A 19027-nucleotide genomic window follows, 5' to 3' on the forward strand; every position below is an offset into this window, starting at 1 on the left:
TTCACATTGAACCTACAAACATATGACAAAACTTACATTTTGACAGTTGCCATCCTTTCCATGTCAAACGTGCCCTCCCATACAGTCTTGGCATTCGAGGCAAATTATCTGTTCAGATGCAGACTCTTTACAGCAATGCAATACCATTCTCACCTCAGCCTTCACTGGACGTAATTGCCCCAGAAGCCTAGTTCAAAAGCAGATTTCCCAGCCCATCACATCCAATCTTGGTACTGCTGAGCCCTTCAAAAAACATCTTAGACATACACTTCCTGTCACTCAGTATTATCCTGGCCTTGCAAGTATTAAACAGCTGCTTTGACAAGGCTATGACTTCCTAAAATCATATCTTGAAATGAGGTCCATTCTGTCCCGACATTTTGCCCACTACACCTACAATACTTTTTTGTCCCCTTCCAATCTTCGCAACATCCTTGTCAAACATTATGCTCCTTCTTCACCCAATTCCATACCTTACCTCTATGATCATCCTACTGTAAGCAGCCTCTCATCACCAGCTATACCAGCCCTGTAACTGGCAAAACACATGCTATCAAAAGGCGAGCCACCTTGAAATGAAACGTGTCATATACAGCTGTTGGGTAAACACTGTTCGGCCTTTTACATTGGCAAGACTACCACCAAGTTATCAGTTAGGATGAATGGGCAAAGGCATAGAGTGTATACTGTCAACACACAACATCCTCTTGCAGAGTATGTTCTGCAACATGACCTCATGGCCCATTTCACCACACATGCCATCTGGTTTCTTCCCCCTGGCACTAGTTTCACAGAACTCCGTGGGTGGGAACTATGTTGTTGTTGTGGTCTTCAGTCCTGGGACTGGTTTGATGCAGCTCTCCACGCTACTCTATCCTGTGCAAGCTTCTTCATCTCCCAGTACCTACTGCAACCTACATCCTTCTGAATCTGCTTAGTGTATTCATCTCTTGGTCTCCCTCTACGATTTTTACCCTCCACTCTGCCCTCCAATGCTAAATTTGTGATCCCTTGATGCCTCAAAACATGTCCTACCAACCGATCCCTTCTTCTAGTCAAGTTGTGCCACAAACTTCTCTTCTCCCCAATCCTATTCAATACCTCCTTGTCTTCAGCATTCTTCTGTAGCACCACATTTCGACAGCTTCTATTCTCTTCTTGTCCAAATTATTTATCGTCCATGTTTCACTTCCATACATGGCTACACTCCATACAAATACTTTCAGAAACGACTTCCTGACACTTAAATCTATACTCGATGTTAACAAATTTCTCTTCTTCAGAAACGATTTCCTTGCCATTGCCAGTCTACATTTCATATCCTCTCTACTTCGACCATCATCAGTTATTTTACTCCCTAAATAGCAAAACTCCTTTACTACTTTAAGTGTCTCATTTCCTAATCTAATCCCCTCAGCATCACCCGATTTAATTTGACTACATTCCATTATCCTCGTTTTGCTTTTGTTGATGTTCATCTTATATCCTCCTTTCAAGACACTGTCCATTCGGTTCAACTGCTCTTCCAAGTCCTTTGCTGTCTCTGACAGAATTACAATGTCATCGGCGAACCTCAAAGCTTTTACTTCTTCTCCATGAATTTTAATACCTACTCCGAATTTTTCTTTGGTTTCCTTTACTGCTTGCTCAATATACAGATTGAATAACATCGGGGAGAGGCAACAACCCTGTCTCACTCCTTTCACAACCACTGCTTCCCTTTCATGCCCCTCGACTCTTATAACTGACATCTGGTTTCTGTACAAATTGTAAATAGCCTTTCGCTCCTTGTATTTTACCCCTGCCACCTTCTCTAAGTCTACAAATGCTAGAAACGTAGGTTTGCCTTTTCTTAATCTTTCTTCTAAGATAAGTTGTAAGGATAGTATTGCCTCGCGTGTTCCAACATTTCTACAGAATCCAAACTGATCTTCCCCAAGGTCCGCTTCTACCAGTTTTTCCATTCGTCTTTAAAGAATTCGCGTTAGTATTTTGCAGCTGTGACTTATTAAACTGATAGTTCGGTAATTTTCACATCTGTCAACACCTGCTTTCTTTGGGATTGGAATTATTATATTCTTCTTGAAGTCTGTGGGTATTTCGCCTGTCTCATACATCTTGCTCACCAGATGGTAGAGTTTTGTCATGACTGGCTCTCCCAAGGCCATCAGTAGTTCTAATGGAATGTTGTCTACTCCCGGGGCCTTGTTTCGACTCAGGTCTTTCAGTGCTCTGTCAAACTCTTCACGCAGTATCTTATCTCCCATTTCATCTTCATCTACATCCTCTTCCATTTCCATAATATTGTCCTCAAGTACATCGCCCTTGTATAAACCCTCTATATACTCCTTCCACCTTCCTGCTTTCCCTTCTTTGCTTAGAACTGGGTTGCCATATGAGCTCTTGATATTCATACAAGTGGTTCTCTTCTCTCCAAAGGTCTCTTTAATTGTCCTGTAGGCAGTATCTATCTTACCCCTAGTGAGACAAGCCTCTACATCCTTACATTTGTCCTCTAGCCATCCCTGCTTAGCCATTTTGCACTTCCTGTCGATCTCATTTTTGAGACGTTTGTATTCCTTTTTGCCTGCTTCGTTTACTGCATTTTTATATTTTCTCCTTTCATCAATTAAATTCAATATTTCTTCTGTTACCCAAGGATTTCTATTAGCCCTCGTCTTTTTACCTACTTGATCCTCTGCTGCCTTCACTACTTCATCCCTCAGAGCTACCCATTCTTCTTCTACTGTATTTCTTTACCCCATTCCTGTCAATTGTTCCCTTATGCTCTCCCTGAAACTCTCTACAACCTCTGGTTCTTTCAGTTTATCCAGGTCCCATCTCCTTAAATTCCCACCTTTTTGCAGTTTCTTCAGTTTCAATCTGCAGTTCATAACCAATAGATTGTGGTCAGAAACCACACCTGCCCCTGGAAATGTCTTACAATTTAAAACCTGGTTCCTAAATCTCTGTCTTACCATTATATAAGCTATCTGATACCTTTTAGTATCTCCAGGATTCTTCCAGGTATACAACCTTCTTTTATGATTCTTGAACCAAGTGTTAGCTATGATTAAGTTATGCTCTGTGCAAAATTCTACAAGGCGGCTTCCTCTTTCATTTCTTCCCCCCCCCCCCCCCCCCAATCCATATTCACCTACTATGTTTCCTTCTCTCCATTTTCCTACACTCGAATTCCAGTCACCCATGACTATTAAATTTTCGTCTCCCTTCACTACCTGAATAATTTCTTTTATCTCGTCATACATTTCATCAATTTCTTCATCATCTGCAGAGCTAGTTGGCATACAAACTTGTACTACTGTAGTAGGCATGGGCTTTGTATCTATCTTGGCCACAATAATGCGTTCACTATGCTGTTTGTAGTAGCTAACCCGCACTCCTATTTTTTTATTCATTATTAAACCTACTCCTGCATTACCCCTATTTGATTTTGTATTTATAACCCTGTAATCACCTGACCAAAAGTCTTGTTCCTCCTGCCACCGAACTTCACTAATTCCCATTATATCTAACTTTAACCTATCCATTTCCCTTTTTAAATTTTCTAACCTACCTGCCCGATTAAGGGATCTGATATTCCACGCTCCGATCCGTAGAATGGCAGTTTTCTTTCTCCTGACAATGACGTCCTCTTGAGTAGTCCCCGCCCGGAGATCCGAATGGGGGACTATTTTACCTCCGGAATATTTTACCCAAGAGGACGCCATCACCATTTAATCATACAGTAAAGCTGCATGTCCTCGGGAACTATCAATACAACATATACTTGGTTCTTGCCACCCACCTGCCCTTAATTTATGTTGATTTCTTCAGTCTCAGTATTTCCTCCACACTAACTGTTCCTTTCTTCATTCCCATTTAGTTTTCTACAACTTTCATTTTCTTACCTGTCTATTTTTTGCCACTCTCTCCAACCTCTTTTCACATACAATGCACTTAGCTTTTTGCTTTTATTAACTTGTGAACAATATTTTGGCAGTAATCCCTGTCTTGCTTATTAGTGTATCTTCCACCTTTAAGCTTTCAGATTTTCAAATCTCATCCAGTGCAGTTCCCAACAATCAGTCTTTCCTTCTCACTCCATCTGGTTAAGTCTCCCCTGATGCAGGGTTCTGGACGACTTTTCCAAACTCTAATCCTGTTCCTAAATCTCACCAACCCTTTTCTTTCACCCCTCTTCCTTCCCCTTGGACCCTTCTGTCAGACAAAGGAGCCACTGGCTCGAAAAGCTTGCAAACTTTAATACCTTTTATATGTGTGCTTAACGAGTACATTTTCAATCTATCAAATTACATTACATTGTCAAAAACCGATTATTCCACAGACATCATCATAGCTGACCCTGTATCCATGTCACAGAGGAACTGAGGTTTCATCTATGTAGTGTAGGCCTGGCTTGCTGCCTATAACAATACAGCTTTGCAAAAGAGCTCTGCTTGGAGTGTTTACACTGCAGTGGCTGACTCTGGCCACATCACTTGCCAATTACAGTACATTTCTTGGAGTCTTTCCAAGAGCTATGGAGTTGTTCCAATACCTCAGTTGATACAAGAGTTCCAGTCAAAACATTACATGCTCCACAGCAAACTATCAACTGCAGAAAACCTGGAACTATTCTATTCACAAAATGAAAGAGGTGTTATGTCTTACATGACTCACCTGGTATTGTTGCTTTACAGGAAATTATCTTTATTGTGATCTAATAACAAAGCATTGTCTTATTCAAAGCATAATTTTTGCGGCCATTCCAAGTCTCATTGTGGAGTAGAGCTCTTTGGGCAGTATTATCTACAGAGATGAAATGGAATAGTGCCCCCCCCCCCCCCCAACCCAAAATCCTCCTTTACACACACACACACACACACACACACACAGTCTCTCCCCAAAACTTGTGAATTAATTAACTCAATGATTTGTTTGTAATCATACAGAAAGAAAGAACAATATTGTTACGTGAAAAAGATTACAGGTATGATGAATGATAGACAAATATTTGAGGTGAGATGTGAATAGAGAAAATTGACTGGGGGCTTTTAATTCTACTGCACAGCTGCAAACCATACCACCACTGTGGATTCCACTCATTCATTCAATCATTCATTCATTCAGAAGAATCAAACCACCCATTAATTAGTAAACAAATAACTTCTAACAATCCTTTCCCTGTGTGTCAACTCTTGTATTTTAGTACAACAACTCAGAGTTAATCATGAAACATTAATTTTTCATTTGAATAATAAATAAATAAAGGTAATTTTATGCCTTCTGTTCACTGATTAATGTTTTAATCTCAGATCACCCAATATAGACCTACTGATATTCTTTACAATGCTTTCTCTTCGGTGTTCATGACTAATTCTGGAATGTGCTTTTCAAAGAAACTGACCAGAGTCCACTCGTGGGTTTGCTAGTAACTGGATTATATCGGGCATTAAGATTTCCTGTATGAATATAAAAAGGCTTAGTTCTCAAATGAGAAGACTTGTAAGAAAATATATCAACATCTAACTGCAAAGGCAAAACTGCCTGAAAATGATAGCATAACAGATTAAAATTGGTATGGGAAATCACAAAAAGTGAATCTGGTACAGACTTGATGAGAAGGAAATCACATTTACAAATATTGATAACATCAATATCGGCAAAAAAAGGTCTACCAAAATCATAAATGATTACTTTATAAATGCTTCCAAAACACGAATCTCAAGTTTTACGAAGTATGATAAACTTAAGCATGAGGTTAGTTTCACCATGAGGTAGTTTTAGTTTCAAAATGAGGTAGTAAATGCGATTAAAAGCCACAAATGCAAAATGTTAGAAGGTGTAGATGACATACCAATGACAGTCCTTGGCTCACATTGCAAATTTTTCATTCACTGAGGGTGTTTTCCATCAAAGATCTAAAATTTTGGAAGTGGTGCCTTTATTCAAGAGTGGTAATAGGCATAAATTTGAAAATTATTTATCACGTATTTGACATCCATTTTGGAAGTTAGTGTGACGACTGTGTGACTGTGGATGGCCTGAGGATGCTTAATGTGTTCCAAAACTGGCAGCCATTACATAAAATAAATATAATGTGACTAAAGAGTAAAACAAATACTTTTTATCTCACATTCCTATATTGTTGTGTTGAATGGCCAAAGGACAAATTAAGAAATACAAAAGAATGAAAACTTACACCAAATAAAAATACAAGAACATACTGTACATGAAGCCTCGTACAATGCTTTACCACAAATATATTACTTCTCCAATTCATGAAAGATGAACTATTAATTTACACAGGCCGGCTTTATAATTTGCCTCATTATAGAAATATTGCCATAAATTTCTGGAAAATTGTGTTAATTTTAAACTACTACTCTATCTATAAGCTGCAATTTTGTGTAAGTGAATTACAGCACTCATTTTCAACATGTCTGTACCTTAAACATGTGATTATTGAGTGTTGTGTTATGAGCTGAATAAGACACAATTAACTATTCACTCCTTCTATGCCCATCACAGTTTTTATGTCTTCAAGTCTACCATCTATTGTCGATTATATTAATTTTTTAATTCCCTGCAGCGATCTTGAAGTTGAATAAATGCTGCAGTACATGCAGTATGCTAACATTTTCATGTTTTCTTTGCTGTGTGTATCCTTACAGAGGTGCTAACAACAAAAGCATATGCACTTCAACGAACAGCAATAATCAGCTTTACTCCATCACACAACTCAGAAAACTGGCAATAATTAAGGTTTTTTTTAATTATAACAGTTGCTATCACCGTCAATTTTACTTACAATTTGCATCAAATTTACTAAGACTTAATTTAATCATTTCCCTCGTTATGTAATTATTTTCAATGAGGTACTTCAAAAGTGCCGTAAGACCAAACTGGTATGACAATACAGAAAAATTGATGGTTGCAGACAGTGGAGACATTAAAAAAAGAAAGTTTGGACAACAGCACACATGTCACAATATCCACTTTACATTTTCACTAGTCTGTTAATAAAAACCATTGAGGATACCTCAAAAATAAAAGAAACAAAACACGTACACCAGAAAAAAAAGCTTTATACACTTTGAAGATAATAAAAAAATAGTTTATGAAACTTTGTTAGAACCCTTACACCAAAAATTTCAACTTCCAGGAGAATCTGATGGGAAGTAAGGTAGATTAGGGTTTAATGTCATATAAATGATGAAGTGATTTGTGGTGTACAGAAATATGGATGGAAGTTTGCGACGTCTCTTCCAAAACAATTATCCCAGCATTCACCGTAACTTTTTATTTCCAGAAACCCTGGAAAACTGGGATCTGGTCGAGTTGATATGGATTTGAATCCCTCGCCTCCAAAATGCAATACCAGTTTCTTAACCCCTGCATCACCTCATCTGGTCTAAGAAAACAAGTCTTACTATACCTGTTCCAGTCGGATAACATCATCATGAACAACCCTTGGCCGATCGGGTGTGAACAGTGTAATTGCACTCAAAATAAGCATTATATTTTCATCTGAGCGCCATTCTGGGTCAAATGTTCGAAGAAATCTCTGATGCTCCTCATATATGTTTCCATTTGCTTCTTTCAGCACATCAACTTTAACATTAAAAGCCTCTTTTGAGTGTGGTATCTGCAAACCAAATTAAAATATATCTGTTAAATTAAATTAATTATTTAAATTACATAATTTGTGAAATTCTTTTTACAAATACCTGTCTCATAATATTTCTATTTTCATAACTGCATACAGAGAACATACACAATGGTTCATGAGACATTGAAGATACCGGGTGATCAAAAAGTCAGTATAAAGTTGAAAACTTAATAAACCACGAAATAATGTACACAGAGAAGTAAAAATTGATACACATGCTTGGAATGGCATGGGGTTTCATTAGGGGAGAGAGAGAGAGAGAGAAAAAAAAAAAAGAGTATTGCTAGGCGCATGAAAGATCTCGTGCGCACGTCGTTTGGTGATGATCGTGTGCTCAAGCCGCCACTTTCGTCATGCTTCGCCTCCCAGGTCCCCAGACCTCAGTCCGTGCAATTATTGGCTTTGGAGTTACCTGAAGTCACAAGTGTATCGTGATCGACCAACATCTCTAGGGATGCTGAAAGACAACATCCGCCAATGCCTCACCGTAACTCCGGACATGCTTTACAGTGGTGCTCACAACATTATTCCTCGACCACAGCTATTGTTGAGGAATTATGGTGGACATATTGAGCATTTCCTGTAAGGAACATCATCTTTGCTTTGTCTTATTGTTATGCTAATTATTGCTATTCTGATCAGATGAAGCGCCATCTGTAGCACATTTTTTGAACGTTTGTACTTTTTTTGGTTCTAATAAAACCCCATGTCATTCCAAGCATGTGTGTCAATTTGTACCTATCTACATTATTCCGCGATTCATTCAGTTTTCAAATTTATACTGACTTTTTGATCACCCAGTATATTAAACAGTACATTGTCCGTAACTGAAACAAAAGAATGGTGAAAATATGGCCATCACTATGTTACTCATGTGTAGATTTTTATTGGTGTATGTCTGAAACTCAACATTTTGGCTGTGATGTTTTGCTACATATGAAATATACAGGTTTCCCAAAAGCACTAACAATGTTTTGCATCTTGTGGTTGCTTCTGCATAGATTTTTTTAATCATCAGTCTTCTCACTGTTCTGATGTGGCCTGCCACAAATTCCTCTCTAGTGCCAACCTCGAGATCTCAGAGTAGCACCTGCAATGTACGTCCTGAATTATTTGCTGGATGTATTCCAATCTCTGTCTTCCTCTACAGTTTTTACCCTCCACAGCTCCCTCTATAGCACTGAAGTTATTCTGTGATGTCTTAAAAGATGTCCTATCTCCTGTCCCTTCTTGTTGTCAGTGTTTTCAATATATGAAAATGCATTTTACTCACAGATAAGTATCAACTTCTGAACTACAGTGTTTACTAAAATTAGAGAAGTTATTGCAAACATCAACATAAAAGAATTAGTAGCAGAAGATGGACTCAGAATTTCCTCATTATAGATTTCAGAGAGAAAAGAAAGAATCTGAAAGATTTGCAAATTTAAAAACTGTGCAAGAAGTATACCAATCTAAAACTATGCGGGTAACTTATTTTCTCCCTACACAGTATCTTGGGGCTTCCTTTTTTTAGCAATGCACAACACTACTTGTAACTTTTCCAATGTGCATCAGCATGTGTACTAGTCTCCATATTTTACTCTGAAATTATCAGCTGTTGTTGTTGTTGTTGTTGTTGTTGTCGTCGTCTTCTTCTTCAGTCCTGAGACTGGTTTGATGCAGCTCTCCATGCTACTCTATCCTGTGCAAGCTTCTTGATCTCCCAGTACTTAGTGCAACCTACATCTTTCTGAATCTGCTTCGTGTATTCACCTCTTGCTCTCCCTCTACGATTTTTATCCTCCACTCTGCCCTCCAAAGCTAAATTTGTTATCCCTTGATGCCTCAGAACATGTCCTACCAACCAGTCCCTTCTTCTTGGCAAGTTTTGCCCCAAACTCCTCTTCCCCCCATTTCTTATCAATATCTCCTCATTAGTTATGTGATCTACCCATCTAATCTTCAGCATTCTTCTGTAGCACCATATTTCGAAAGCTTCTATTTTCTTCTTGTCCAAACTATTGATCGTCCATGTTTCACTTCCATACATGTACACTCCATACAAATACTTTCAGAAACGACTTCCTGACACTTAAGTCTATACTCAATGTTAACAAATTTCTCTTCTTTAGAAACGATTTCCTTGCCATTGCCAGTCTACATTTTACATCCTCTCTACTTCGACCATCATCAGTTATTTTACTGCCTAAATAGCAAAACTCCTTTACTACTTTAAGTGACTCATTTCCTAATCTAATTCCCTCAGCATCACCCGACTTAATTCGACTACATTCCATTACCCTCGTTTTGGTTTTGTCGATGTTCATCTTATATCCTCCTTTCAAGACACTGTCCATTTCGTTCAATTGCTTTACCAAGTCCTTTGCTGTCTCTGACAAAATTAAAATGTCATCGGTGAACCTCAAAGTTTTTATTTCTTCTCCATGGATTTTAATACCAACTCCGAACTTTTCTTTTGTTTCCTTTACTGCTTGCTCAATATACAGATTGAATAACATTGGGGAGAGGCTACAACCCTATCTCACTCCCTTCCCAACCGCTGCTTCCCTTTCATGCGCCTCGACTATTATAACCGCCATCTGGTTTCTGTACAAACTGTAAATATCCTTTCGCTCCTTGTATTTTACCTCTGCCACCTTTAGAATTTGAAAGAGAGTATTCCAGTCAACATTATCAAAAGCTTTCTCTAAGTCTACAAATGCTAGAAAAGTAGATTTGCCTTTCCTTAATCTATTTTCTAAGATAAGTCGCAGGGTCAGTATTTCCTCACGTGTTCCAACATTTCTACGGAATCCAAACTGATCTTCCCCGAGGTTGGCTTCTACCAGTTTTTCCATTCGTCTTTAAAGAATTCGCGTTAGTATTTTGCAGCTGTGACTTATTAAACTGATAGTTCAGTAATTTTCACATCTGTCAACACCTGCTTTCTTTGGGACTGGAATTATTATATTCTTTTTGAAGTGTGAGGGTATTTCGCCTGTCTCATACATCTTGCTCACCAGATGGTAGAGTTTTGTCATGACTGGCTCTCCCAAGGCCGTCAGTAGTTCCAATGGAATGTTGTCTACTCGGGGCCTTGTTTCGACTCAGGTCTTTCAGTGCTCTGTCAAACTCTTCACGCAGTATCTTATCTCCCATTTCATCTTCATCTACATCCTCTTCCATTTCCATAATATTGTCCTGAAATACATCGCCCTTGTATAGACCCTCTATATACTCCTTCCACCTTTCTGCTTTCCCTTCTTTGCTTAGAACCGGGTTCCCATCTGAGCTCTTGATATTCATACAAGTGGCTCTCTTTTCTCCAAAGGTCTCTTTAATTTTTCTGTAGGCAGTATCTATCTTACCCCTAGTGAGATAAGCCTTTACATCCTTACATTTGTCCTCTAGCCATCTCTGCTTAGCCGTTTTGCACTTCCTGTCGATCTCATTTTTGAGACGTTTGTATTCCTTTTTGCCTGCTTCATTTATTGCATTTTTATATTTTCTCCTTTCATCAATTAAATTCAATATTTCTTCTGTTACCCAAGGATTTCTACCAGCCCTCGTATTTTTACCTACTTGATCCTCTGCTGCCTTCACTACTTCATCCCTCAGAGCTACCCATTCTTCTTCTACTGTATTTCTTTCCCCCATTCCTGTCATTTGTTCCCTTATGCTCTCCCTGAAACTCTGTACAACCTCTGGTTTAGTCAGTTTATCCAGGTCCCATCTCCTTAAATTCCCACCTTTTTGCAGTTTCTTCAGTTTTAATCTACAGTTCATAACCAATAGATTGTGGTCAGAGTCCACATCTGCCCCTGGAAATGTATTACAATTTAAAACCTGGTTCCTAACCCTCTGTCTTACCATTACATAATCTATCTGAAACCTGTCAGTATCTCCAGGCTTCTTCCACGTATACAGCCTTCTTTTATGATTCTTCAACCAAGTGTTAGCTATGATTAAGTTATGCTCTGTGCAAAATTCTACCAGACGGCTTCCTCTTTCATTTCTTACCCCCAATCTATATTCACCTACTATGATTGCTTCTCTCCCTTTTCCTACTCTCGAATTCCAGTCACCCATGAGTATTAAATTTTCGTCTCCCTTCACTACCTGAATAATTATCAGCTAAAATGTTCTAAATTAGTATTAAGCTGGAAGTCCAGTCCCTTCTAATTGGCTATAACCATGAAAAGTAATAATGTGTAAAACAGATCCCATTAATACACTGTTTAGGATCTTCCATGATAGGTATAAAAATAACTAAGGGATTGGGACCTCTGCACAATCGAATAGTGAATGGTGAACATAAAATTTGACTATAGTCAAAAACTTAGCACATTCACTGCCATTCCTTCACTTTTCTTTCCACTGTTACCTTTCCAAAACCGATCAATTTTTCTTTCATAATCAGAACTCACTCACATTATGTCATTGACAAAAATATATTTCATTCATTTTTCAGGATAGGTGAATACAAAAGCATTATCTCTAGAAGATGAATCCAGATAGACACATGTGTCAATAAATATGGAGACAATTTCACTTTCCCTACAAAATCTTGATCTCTACCTACTGCTGCCCTCAGTAACATGATGATAATCATTAACAGCATGTGCCTTAAGGTATGATTTTCTTCCTCCTTTCTCATTATTTAATTGACCAAACATAAAAAGGCAACAAATGAAGCAGACAAATGAGAATAAAGCTATATAAAAAATGTGAGAGACAGAAAACGCAGAATGGCTAAGCAGGAATGGTCGAGGACAAATACAAAGCTGTAGAAGCATTCATGACTATGGAAAAGGCACATGCCACCTAGGGGAAAGTAAGGCAGTCTTTGGAGATAAGAGAAGCAGCTGTATGACTATCAAGAGCTCAGATGGCAAGCCAGTACTAAGCAAATAAGGGTAAGGTGGGAACAATATATAGAAGGCCTATACAGCACACATGAACTTTAAGCCAATATTATAGGAAAGGAACAAGGAGCAACTGAAAATGAGATGGGAGATATGGTACTGGGAGAATAATTTGAAGAGCACTGAAAGATCTACACAGAAACAAGGTCCCTGGAATAGATGACATTCCCCCAGAATTTTGAGTACCTTGAGAGAGCCAGCCAAGACAAAATTATTCCAACTGTTGTGCAAGATATATGGGACAGGTAAAATACCCTTACACTTCAAGAGTTAGACAGTCTCATATTCCATGGACCATTTTGCACAATAAATCATAATGATGTGGAATGAGTCATTTTAAATTCACATCGCAAATTAATTTGTTCAACATGTAGCCATATTTACATTCATAAGATGCTTTTTTTTATTTATTTATTTTTTATTTACAGATGTGAGTTAGTAAATTCTACTCACCATCTTTTACACATTACAATAGCAGAAATTCTCCTTTGCAACAGGAGTTTTCACAGAGAACCTTTGTTTTCAAATTTTACTTGCTGTCTGTCCAACATTTTATATCAGTGGGTACGTGATAAAAAATTTTAGTTGCAGCATTGTGCACCTCTTCTTGTGACAACATTAATGTGGAGTAATGAAAGTCATTTTTCCTTCTGGCATTGTAATTATGTACATTACTGTTCATTTTGAATTGTGGTGGATTATTTACAGCAAACTTCAATATGGAATAAATATACTGTGAAGCACTAGTCAGAATGCCAAACTCCTTAAACAGTTGTTTACAACATTATCAAGCATGAGCACCACATATTATTCCTTACAGTGCTTTTCTGCACTGACTTTGAACAGAGTGCTTCCTGATGAATGAGAATTTCTCTATCAGAGCATCTGTGAATAGGAGATTTTTATAAGAAAGAGGTAGAGCACTGTGAAACAGTTATAACTGGTGCATTCCCACCACATCCACTTGTAGTATTTCATAACCCTTTGATAGCATAATTTACAGGAATAAGTATTTGAACAAGCTGTGTATGTTATACATATTACTTTGTTTCATTAAAAGTACACAAAAAACTGTGACATTAAGTTCAAACATCAAGTTCAATAATCAGGCAGCAGAACACTATACGACATTCTCTCTATTTAAATTGTATGCAACACTGCTGGACCGACCAGCAGAAAGTACAGTGTTTGTACAGATACAATCTTCTTTCTTTTGTGTCTTTCATAACTTAAATATGTCATACATTTTATGAATAATGATTCTTGATTTAACAGTGCCTCTCCATTAATCAGCTACAATAAAATCAGTTTATGCATGTCCTATTTAGTTTTCCCACCTTACACTTTGTGCAATTCAGAAAATGTTTTAAATATTTGTTGCCTAAAGCAGTTTAGGGAAAACCAAGAAAAACCTACCTTTGAATGGCTGGATGGGGATTTGAACCAGCTGTTTTTTTCAAATTTAAGTCCAGTGTCTGTGATGACGACACTGAACACCTAACTTGCTGTTTCATTCAACAATGAAGTTTCAACAAGATTTTCAATGCAAAGTATATGTAATAATAATGTTTTGGTATGTTAAACTTCCTGGCAGATTAAAACTATGTGCCAGACCGAGAGCCTAACTCAAGAGCTTTGTTCTTCATAGGCCAGTGCTCTACCAACTGAGCTACCTAAATATGATTCATGACCCACCTCACACAACTTTACTTTGCCAATACTTCAACTCTTACCTTCCAAACTTCACAGAAGTTCTGCAAAACCTGTGGGTCTAGCACCCCTGGAAGAAAGGATATAGCAGAGATATGGCTTAGCCACAGCCTTGGGGATGTTTCCAGATTGAAATTTTCACCCTGCAGCAGACTGTGTGCTGATATGAAACTTCCTGGAAGATTAAAACTGTATGCTGGAACGAGACTCAAACTCAAGACCTTTGCCTTTCATGGGCAAGTGCTCTAGCAACTGCGTTACCCAAGCATGACTCACAACCCATCCTCACAATTTTACTTCCATCACTACCTCTGTTGGTAGAGCACTGGCTCATGAAAGGCAAAGGTCCGGAATTCAAGTCTCGGTCCAGCACACAGTTTCAATCTGCCAGGAAGTTTCATATCAGTGCACATGTTTTGGTATGTGTTCTCAAATAACTGTTTTTCTTTTTTCTTTTTTTTAAAAAAAAAAAGAACACTGCAATAAACTTGTTATTCTGGAGTAAGATGCACTTAAAGAAATTGAAAATATTTAATACTCAAGAAAGGAAGAATAAGCAATATATGATCTGCTGAACATAGCTGACAGAGGTACAATGCAAGTTGGATAACAAAAGCACATTTGTTTACTTTTGGCACATCTAAATGAAAATGTACCAGTTACATGCTTGTAAATTCAAATTTTAACCTGCGGCCTGATTAAGATGACTGTCTTTTTGTAATCTAATGCTACAATAGATATCAATTGTCTATATAAAAATATGTTTTATGGATTCCTACTAACTTAAGAAAGTACTTACCTTCCAAATATGATTGTCTGGATCATAAGACATGGCACTACGTAGCATTAGAATTTCTGTGCAGCCTCCTTTCAGCAGAGCCACTTGATCTTCCTGACACATATTTTTAAATGCATTTATTTTCTTTGCCGTTTTTATCAGTCGACGTATGGCAACAGCAGTTAAATTTATCACATCAAGTAAAACTGGAGCTTCATTCACACTGGCCTTTAAAATAACAGAAAATGTTTAGTTGCACTCTCCCCACATGGCAGTGACTAAATTTCAGCATCTTTGAAATTCCATAATATTAAATAAAAGTAAAAATACTGAATTTGATATTCCTAAACCATTTTAATACAGCAGACCATAATATCATTCCTCCCTCCAATCATTGTACAAATTTCGAAATTGAAAATCGACAATGGTGATAGCAGAATAACAAATCAACTAAAATTTTTCAAAAGTGGAAAAGCATCTGGATCAGATGAAATACCTATGTGATCATACAGAGATTATGTGAAAGAACTTGCTCCCTTTCTAGCAGTAGTTTGTCATATGTAGCTGGAATACTAAAGGATACCTAGCAACTGGAAAAAAAATCACATCATTCCCGTTTTCAAGAGGATCATAGGTCATACACATATAGTTAAAGACATGTATCACTGAGGTCTGACTTGTTAAATTATGGAACATGTTCTATGCTCACATAATATGACATTTTTGAAGAATGAAAATCTTGTGCAAATCCACATGCATTCTGCAATGGATTCTGCAAACTGTTATACTGTGCAACGCGGTTCAAACTGCTTGTCAATGAGGTCCAAAGTGCCATAGACAATGATGCCCAGGTTGTGTTGTGTTGTGTTCCTCAAATTCTAAAAGGCATTCAGTATAGTTTTGCACTGTTGTTTAGTGAACAAAATTCAAGCATACCTAGTATAACCAGATTTGTGATCGATAGATGTAATTTCTGTAGTACCCCAAGGGAAAGTTATAGGACCATTAAACGATTTCATAAATTCACTGTAGCTCCATTCATTGACATATGGTCACGACACGCTACAGATACGTAGAAAAACTCAAAGTTTTGTTCGGCTGAAGCCGCACTTCAGGTTTCTGCCGCCAGAGCGCTCGAGAGCGCAGTGAGACAAAATGGCGACAGGAGCCCAGAAAGCGTATGTTGTGCTTGAAATGCATTCACATCAGTCAGTCATAACAGTGCAATGACACTTCAGGACGAAGTTCAACAAAGATCCACCAACTGCTAACTCCATTCGGCGATGGTATGCGCAGTTTAAAGCTTCTGGATGCCTCTGTAAGGGGAAATCAACGGGTCGGCCTGCAGTGAGCGAAGAAACGGTTGAACGCGTGCGGGCAAGTTTCACGCGTAGCCCGCGGAAGTCGACGAATAAAGCAAGCAGGGAGCTAAACGTACCACAGCCGACGGTTTGGAAAATCTTACGGAAAAGGCTAAAGCAGAAGCCTTACCGTTTACAACTGATACAAGGCCTGACACCCAATGACAAAGTCAAACGCTTTGAATTTTCGGCGCGGTTGCAACAGCTCATGGAAGAGGATGCGTTCAGTGCGAAACTTGTTTTCAGTGATGAAGCAACATTTTTTCTTAATGGTGAAGTGAACAGACACAATGTGCGAATCTGGGCAGTAGAGGATCCTCACGCACTCGTGCAGCAAATTCGCAATTCACCAAAAGTTAACGTGTTTTGTGCAATCTCACGGTTTAAAGTTTACGGCCCCTTTTTCTTCTGCAAAAAAAACGTTACAGGACACGTGTATCTGGACATGCTGGAAAATTGGCTCATGTCACAACTGGAGACCGACAGCGCCGACTTCATCTTTCAACAGGATGGTGCTCCACCGCACTTCCATCATGATGTTCGGCATTTCTTAAACAGGAGATTGGAAAACCGATGGATCGGTCGTGGTGGAGATCATGATCAGCAATTCATGTCATGGCCTCCACGCTCTCCCAATTTAACCCCATGCGATTTCTTTCTGTGGGGTTATGTGAAAGATTCAGTGTTTAAACCTCCTCTACCAAGAAACGTGCCAGAACTGCGAGCTCGCATCAACGATGCTTTCGAACTCATTGATGGGGACATGCTGCGCCGAGTGTGGGAGGAACTTGATTATCGGCTTGATGTCTGCCGAATCACTAAAGGGGCACATATCGAACATTTGTGAATGCCTAAAAAAACTTTTTGAGTTTTTGTATGTGTGTGCAAAGCATTGTGAAAATATCTCAAATAATAAAGTTATTGTAGAGCTGTGAAATCGCTTCAATCATTTGTAATAACCCTATATATAAATGACCTAGTGCATAATTTTGGAAGCTCCATGAGGCTTTTTGTAGATGATCCTGCTGTCTACAGGTAGGGTAAAACAATAGACGACTTTAACAAAATGCAGGAAGATCTTTGGAAGACTGGTCACTGGTGCAGCAACTGGCAGTTAACCCTGAACCATAAATAAATATAACATACTGCACATAAATAGATGAAGAAATCCACTGTCACTGAATAACATTATTGGCAACAAATCACTGTTAACAGTCATTAACTGTAAAATACATAGACATAACCACCTGGAGTCACCTAAAGTGGAATGACCCTACAAAATAAATTGTAGGAAAAGCAAATACCATGCTCAGATTTAACTGGAAGAATGTAATTCATCCGTGAAAGAAGTGTCATACAAAGCAGTTGCTCAACGTGTTCTTGAGTACTGCTTATCAGTCGTGGACCTTCACCAGGTTAAGTTAATAGAAGAGACAGAGAAACTCAAACAGAGAATGGCGCATTTTGTCATGGGAACATTTAGTCAGTTTGGGAGCATTGCAGAGAAGATCAACAAACTCCAGTATCAGATGCTACAAGAGACGCATTGCACATCACAGAGAAGAGGTTCATTACTGACATTCCGAGAAAGCATTTTCAAGAAAGAGGCAGACAACATATCACTTCTGCCCACAATTTCTTACAACATGACAACAATGAGAAAAATCAGAGAAATTACAGATCATAGTAACTGTTCTTCCCACACATCATCTGAGAATGGTGTAAGGAAGAGGAGCACAGGTAGTGGCACCAGAAGTACCTTCCACCACAGACCATATGGTGGTTTGCGGAGTACAGATGCAGGGGTTTCCTTTTAAATCTATAAATCAGAAGCGCTTTCCACAAAATTAAGGAATAGAAAGCACAAATTGGGCGAAGCACAAATTCAATGATGATCCAACATGAAATTGTTTGTGATGTTACACTGACTTCTGTTCCACTTTATCAGCTCTCCATTCTCAAAGAAACTGTTCTCTCATCAGTGATATACACTTAGGAAAACATTTGAAGCAACCTTCTCTTTTATTACATGAGAAAAAAGAAGAAAACTTGCTTCTGGCTCCAGCCACTAGTCACTGTCCATTTGACACTTCAGATTACAAAATATTTCTTTTACACAGGAAAATAAATCAGGCAATTTTATGCAATGATACTGTTTTGGGTTGCAAGTCCTGTAAAAATCATGTGCAGCCCATTCTTACAGGGTTCCAATTTAGAACTTTCTAAAAGATCGATTCATAGTTTAACAGTTTGTGTAATATTTGTGCTATATGCTTGAAGAAGCAGTTAACAGTTTTTCCACTAATAAAGAAGTTGTAAAAATAAATTAATGATAAGAGTGTAAACTGAACTATTTAATTGTCAACCCTGGTTTCACCCTCTGTTCTCAAAGTGTGCACAGACAGCATACAAGCCCCATTAACAAATATAATAAACAAGCTCTTTAATGCATTACTTTTCCAGAGTACCTAAAGCACACACAAGTTGTGCCCTTACTAAACAAAGGTAAAGTGGAGAGTATTGAAAACTAACACCAGTTTCACTACTGCTTACATTCTCAAAAACAACTGAATAAGTTGTTGAAGGTAGACTAATG

General features: G+C 38.2%; 1 protein-coding gene across 2 annotated transcripts in view; it reads right to left on the reverse strand.

The window, feature by feature from the left end:
* The window catches only part of LOC126252095 (nuclear hormone receptor HR96-like), a 128416-nt gene that overhangs the window by 26913 nt on the left and 82476 nt on the right, over window positions 1-19027 (reverse strand). For both annotated transcript variants that reach the window (XM_049952955.1, XM_049952956.1), the window contains 2 exons: window positions 15092-15298; window positions 7442-7651 (listed from right to left, as the gene is read on the reverse strand). In XM_049952955.1, coding sequence (XP_049808912.1) covers window positions 7442-7651; window positions 15092-15298 — 417 coding nt within the window. The remainder of the gene's footprint in view (window positions 1-7441; window positions 7652-15091; window positions 15299-19027) is intronic.

The sequence above is a fragment of the Schistocerca nitens genome, chromosome 4 (genome assembly GCF_023898315.1).
Source record: "Schistocerca nitens isolate TAMUIC-IGC-003100 chromosome 4, iqSchNite1.1, whole genome shotgun sequence".
Lineage (NCBI taxonomy): Eukaryota > Metazoa > Arthropoda > Insecta > Orthoptera > Acrididae > Schistocerca > Schistocerca nitens.